Source organism: Pelobates fuscus, chromosome 11 (assembly GCF_036172605.1).
Source record: "Pelobates fuscus isolate aPelFus1 chromosome 11, aPelFus1.pri, whole genome shotgun sequence".
Classification (NCBI taxonomy): Eukaryota; Metazoa; Chordata; class Amphibia; order Anura; family Pelobatidae; genus Pelobates; species Pelobates fuscus.
This window is the reverse complement of record NC_086327.1, coordinates 111,392,807-111,398,704: the sequence shown is the minus strand read 5'-3', so window position 1 is coordinate 111,398,704 and position 5,898 is coordinate 111,392,807. Positions and strand designations below refer to the sequence as shown.

General features: G+C 35.7%; 1 protein-coding gene across 1 annotated transcript; it reads right to left on the bottom strand.

Moving 5' to 3' along the window:
- Positions 1–878: 878 nt before the first annotated feature.
- LOC134577233 (transcription factor HES-5-like) lies at positions 879–2,865 on the bottom strand. The gene is made up of 3 exons (XM_063435912.1): positions 2,761–2,865; positions 2,219–2,399; positions 879–1,724 (listed from the first exon to the last, which is right to left on the bottom strand). The coding sequence occupies exons 1-3, from the start codon at positions 2,821–2,823 to the stop codon at positions 1,486–1,488; spliced, it is 483 nt and encodes a 160-aa protein (XP_063291982.1). The 5' UTR covers positions 2,824–2,865; the 3' UTR covers positions 879–1,485.
- Between the last annotated feature and the right edge of the window lie 3,033 nt (positions 2,866–5,898).

The following is a 5,898-nucleotide window of genomic DNA, read 5'->3' as shown; positions in this document are numbered from 1 at the left end:
TACACCATCTGCCTGATATCAAGTCTAACATAAAAATGAATCTTGCAGCCTAACAGGGTTATTGAGTTAGCAATTTAAGCTTAAAGGACACTCCTAAAGCTATGGTTCCTTGGTGGCCGTTTAGGTGACCGGCTCCTACCTGTAAGGATAAAAATGTTTTACATTACTTTTTTTCTCCCTCGTAGCGCCAGTCTCGGTCCTTCTGGCCTGCCTCCTTGGTTGAGATCATTAAGATCGATGATCTTAGGCAATCTAAAACTTTCCCAGAGGAAAGCATTGGGAGGCTAGTGCGCATGTTCAGCAAAATGCTGTGCTGCACCAAACAGATGATCTCTCAGAGACCATCTGATTTAAATAGCAGACTTTTACTCTGCTATTTCCTTGTAAGTGCCTCTAGTGGCTGTTTGAGTGACAGCTACTAGAGGCATTTAAACCCTGCAATGTAAACACTGACAATGTTTTAAGATGCAGGGTTACAATTTGGGAGACTTGGTACCCAGACCTGGTCTGTGTGCCTATAGTGTCCCTTTAAACTTTTTACATCCTTAGTCTTGAATATTCTCATTACAATATGACTACTTTAAAAGAAAGAACATTTGTCCTCTTTGATAAACAAGGTATGTACTATATATAAACACGGAAAAAGGAATAAAAATGTTTCTTCCGTTTTTCATTTGTCCTCTTTGCTTCCTCAATTACTTGGGATGTGTTTCTGGACTTCTGGCACCTCAGAGGTTAAATCTTGTTTTAAATCTACAATTTAAACACGTAATTTTTTTTACAGAACACTTTGCATTGAAGTACCACTATATCAAATATGCATTACATCCCTTAAAATGTTACTACAAATACAGTTTTGTAGATTACAGATTTTTTTTTAAAGAATCCAGAACATTTTGTTTCACGGTTATTTTTTTAGTTAGTGAAGTTAATATTGTTATTTGACTGGACAGAGGAGATTTATCAAAAATGTTTTGTTCTAAAAGTGGGGCAATCACCATGGAAACCAGTTGTTCCAGCGGAAATATTCCATTGGTTACTCCTCTCCTTTAACATTTTCCGACACTTTTTAGAACAGAACACTTTGCTAAATCTCCCTCATTGACAAAAACAGCCACTAATAATAATCTGAAAGGTGGCTAAGAAACTGCAACAAAAATAGCGAGAAATTGAGACACATAATATTCACATTTTTTATCTTATCAAGAAATATATCATATATATTTCTTAAAGAAAGATAAATCCTTTAACATCCAATGTGCTACAAATGTTGCAACATACAATACTTTTAAAATGGAATGCTGGGTATCAGCCACACTAAGACTCTTAGTCCACGTAGCTGCACTCCATCTTCTCAACAAATAATAAACCTCTAAGATAAGAGGTACAGGAAAATATTTCCTACAAAATGAGAGGACAATAACTGATACATCTCAATGTCCTCTGGAGTTCACAAGTAAATGTCATTAAATTGCAGACTATTTTCTACCACGGCCTCCAAATATTGTCGTTTATGCTGAGGTCTTCTTGTTTTTCTTCGCTGCATTTCATTGGAGATGGTGATGAGATACACACAGCCTCCGTTGACTTGCAACAGTTGATCAGTTTGAGTTCAGCTGCCTGATGCTTTTGATGGAGAGACAGGAAATCGAGGACTTCACTGTAACATCGTGAATACCCATCTTTGAAATCCATTGGCAGTTCTCTCTTCACATGGACTGGATCTGGAATAAATTAAAATAAAGGAAATTAATTTAGGCAATTAAAACAGGGAATAAATAGAACAGGGATACACGTGCAAAGAACACCCCTACTTCTCAAACTACAAACTTGAAAAATAGGAAATGAGTAGGCAACAGGATGGACATAGGGAAGAAGACACAGTCAGATTTATTTCTGGGGAAATGTAGGAAGTATTTTGATTGCCAGAGGGTTGATTAAAAGTTAATATTCTATAAATAATCTAATTATATTCTACAAGTCTACATTTTAATTAAATCAGACTGTGTGTTTTATTTATTCACCCCTTTAGGAGCTCACAAAAAGCATGATTTCTTCCTACATAGCAAAGCAAATCTAGTTTATTATTGAATTTATGAAGACGTGTCTTGGATATTCCGATTGATCTATTTCTCAATGCTGGCCAAGTTAGGGTGACATGTACCGTTTAGAGATAATTTGCAGATCTAAGCCTGAGAAATTAGATTGAAGAACTCACTATTAAAATTTGGCAGCCGTTGCTTCCTCAGATAGGTGACGGTCATCTCCAGAATGTCTGCTTTCTCCAGCTTGACGTTAGGCTGTTCTTTGTGGAATTCTTTCTCCAGAAGTAGTTTTAGTTGCTCGATGCTGCTGTTTATCCGGTCTCTGCGCATCTTTTCCACAGCTGGCTTTCTCAACTGGAGAACAATGATCGACACATTAATACAATGATTCAATAAAGTCAAAATAGCCATAATTATTTAACATATAAAAATATTTGAGGCCAACTGTCCAGATCGTTACAATGTTTAAATATTTATTTGCACTATCTATCCATCCATCCATCCATCCTCTCAACACTATCCATCCATCCATCCATCGTCCCAACACTATCTTTCAATCTACATATCTATCTATCTATACCTGTATATCAATACTCAATCTATCTATCTATATTAATCAATCGATTGATCTATTAATCGATTGCTCTATCTATTAATCTATTGATTGATCTATCTTGTATATATTATCTAAAATCTATAGCGATCTTTGACTTACCTTGTTTTTTTCCTTTGTAGTTATCTTATGGTGATTTGATAAAACAGCAGTGCTGGGTGCCATGTTACTAAATAGTTGAGGGAGATTTTTTTTTACTTGAGGCAATCCTTGACTTAAATGATCTGTCTGACAGTGCTAATGGCTTGTATTTATACCCCCCAGAGTAGCTAGAGATGGTGGGTCTTTTGCTTGTTAGAGTTTCCCACACTCTGTATCCAATGAGGGAGCCCTGGAGCACAATAGGGGAAAGCATTCATTATGTCATGCTGCATTGACAATGAATGGCTTGGGTATAATAACCTACTCTGAGAGGAGCAGGTGGGAAGTGTGTGAGGGGATACACTGTGCTGAAAATTACGTGATCTTCCCTGGGAAAAAAATCTGGCTCTTCTCAAGGAAGGCTACTGACTAGTGCCACACATCTACAGCATTCTGGCAACACACACTTCACGGTTTCCAGTAATTCATGTATCCTAGCTGTATTTTGCTTTTGGCGGGAAATAGCTAATTACTAAAGGAAGAACTAAATGTGAACCCTTTTAATCTCTGACGACACACGTGCAAGTGTGCAGAACGAGCCCCTGAGGTTTAAATCTAAACCTGTCGTTTTATAATGGGATATTTTTTTTTTTTTCTCATATGAATTTAAATGTGATGAATTCACTAAGAAAGCCCATTCACCGGATGTGATGGGTATAGATAGAATCCGGTTTAGTTTTTTAAAACTGGAGATTCTGAAAGATGTGAGAGAGCATGTTCTTACAGTGCAAGATTATGTTACGTTTATTTATAAAGTACACTATTAAAAAGAAAAAATATATATATTTTTGTCCCCTTTTTCCATTCTGTGCCTCTCTTAATTATATTAAAATGTTAAAAAATAAAAATTGTCAACGCATAAAAAAAGTCGTAAACTCCATGAAATTAAATAATGATACCATGTTAAGAAAACTAATGTCTGATTTTTTTGTTGTTGTTTATAATATTAGATTTTAATGTACACAAATATGTTTACGTAGGTCAATCATCGCACTTGACTATAATTTGCAAATCTATCCAATTCCTCGTTTAGTAAATATACTCTCCTATGACTATAAGATTTAGAAATCCAGGAGAACTTATAAATTGAAGCGAAGATATCACTGAAATTAAAACTGATAATATCCATTATGGATGCGTTTTGTATGAAAGACATTTGGCACCAAGACCATTGGTTATCTAAGACATATATAGACAATATAGGTTTGATATATCGGTTCTCAAGATACAGTCAGGAAGAAGATATTGTAGGAAATCCTTTTTGAGGTCAAAGAGTTATATACGTACACATATTTTATTTATTATCTGTTTTATGTTGTGGATAGATTCTATGTGCATTTTTTGTGTAGGTGTCATACCTGGGAGGAAACTATTTAGTTAATGCAGGTCACACTGAATAATAGCAAAATATGAAGTTGGGGTTTAGTCATTTAAATCTTAAAGGAACACTATAGTCACCTAAATTACTTTAGCTAAATAAAGCAGTTTTAGAGTATAGATCATTCCCCTGCAATTTCACTGCTCAATTCACTGTCATTTAGGAGTTAAATCACTTTGTTTCTGTTTATGCAGCCCTAGCCACACCTCCCCTGGCTATGATTGACAAAGCCTGCATGAAAAAAAAAACTGGTTTCACTTTCAAACAGATGTAATTTACCTTAAATAATTGTATCTCAATCTCTAAGTTGAACTTTAATCACATACAGGAGGCTCTTGCAGGGTCTAGCAAGCTATTAGCATAGCAGGAGATAAGAAAATCAAACAGAACTTGCAATAAAGAAAGCCTAAATAGGGCTCTCTTTACAGGAAGTATTTATGGAAGGCTGTGCAAGTCACATGCAGGGAGGTGTGACTAGGGTTCATAAACAAAGGGATTTAACTCCTAAATGGCAGATGATTGAGCAGTGAGGCTGCAGGGGCATGTTCTATACACCAAAACTGCTTCATTAAGCTAAAGTTGTTCAGGTGACTATAGGGCCCCTTTAATGCAACCCAAGTTGCATAAGTCATCCTGGCCTGGACAATCTAGGAACATATGCAGTCGAAAATCATTCACAATATGTACCAATGAATTTAGCAAAACCGCTCCCAAATGGACCTGAATGTACAGGGTTATTTACTAGAGTGAAAATTGTTGTGAATTCAAAATGAATGTGAAATTTAAGGTTCAAAGGGCCGAAAGAGAATAATTCTCAAAGTCAGCTGTGCTTACAGTTCGGCTATTTTAGTTTAAAATTCATAAATACACTTTCAATTCTCTGTGAATTCCCCACAATTCTCTCTTTAATATATAACCCAATTTTGTCCTCTGTAAATAGTTCCAAATGTTTGAAACAAAGAATGATTGACGTCTGGCAACAATGAACAATTATGCACGTCTATGCCAATCAGTGTACAGAAGAGAGGAGAAATATTAAAAAAAAGAAAGATAAATACATTGAAACAAATGGCAATGTATGGAAATTTTTTTAAAATAACTGTTATTAACCCTTACATCAGTGCCTGTGGTATGAGTACTTAAAAGGTATTGTGTCGGAGTCTCTCTCCTGGTTAACAAGGGTCTGGGGACCATTTGTTTCATGTTGTTAATTAATTTGTCTCTTAATTATTTGAATATTGGCTGCTTACGCTGTTGGGCAAAAATTTCAGATTCCTGAAGTTTCATCTGCAAATCACAGGTGCTTTAATTTTGTGAATGTACCTTTTTTTTTTTTTTTTTTTTATTCTTTATTTTTGTTGTGCATAAAATATATCACAGACAGGTCAGAGGTGCTCCAAGAGCAGTCCTCCAGCTTTTCCCACGCTCAACATGCGGGGCATAAGATGAATAAGCACAGTCGCTTGTGTAGGTAGCTATTTGGTAAATTTAGGCTAGATCTATGCAACATACAATATATCTCGTGAAGATAAACGAAAGCATTATGGTTAGGCATTAACAATTCTGGTTTATAACGTTAGGAGCAGGCCATAAGCATACATTGATTAGCAGTAGGTAGATGGTAGCTACAACACGTTTCATATCTGTGAAGTGCAAGTTAAACAGGCAGTAGATGCAGACATGTAATCATGAGATACAATAAGAGTTCTGGGTTCACTCGC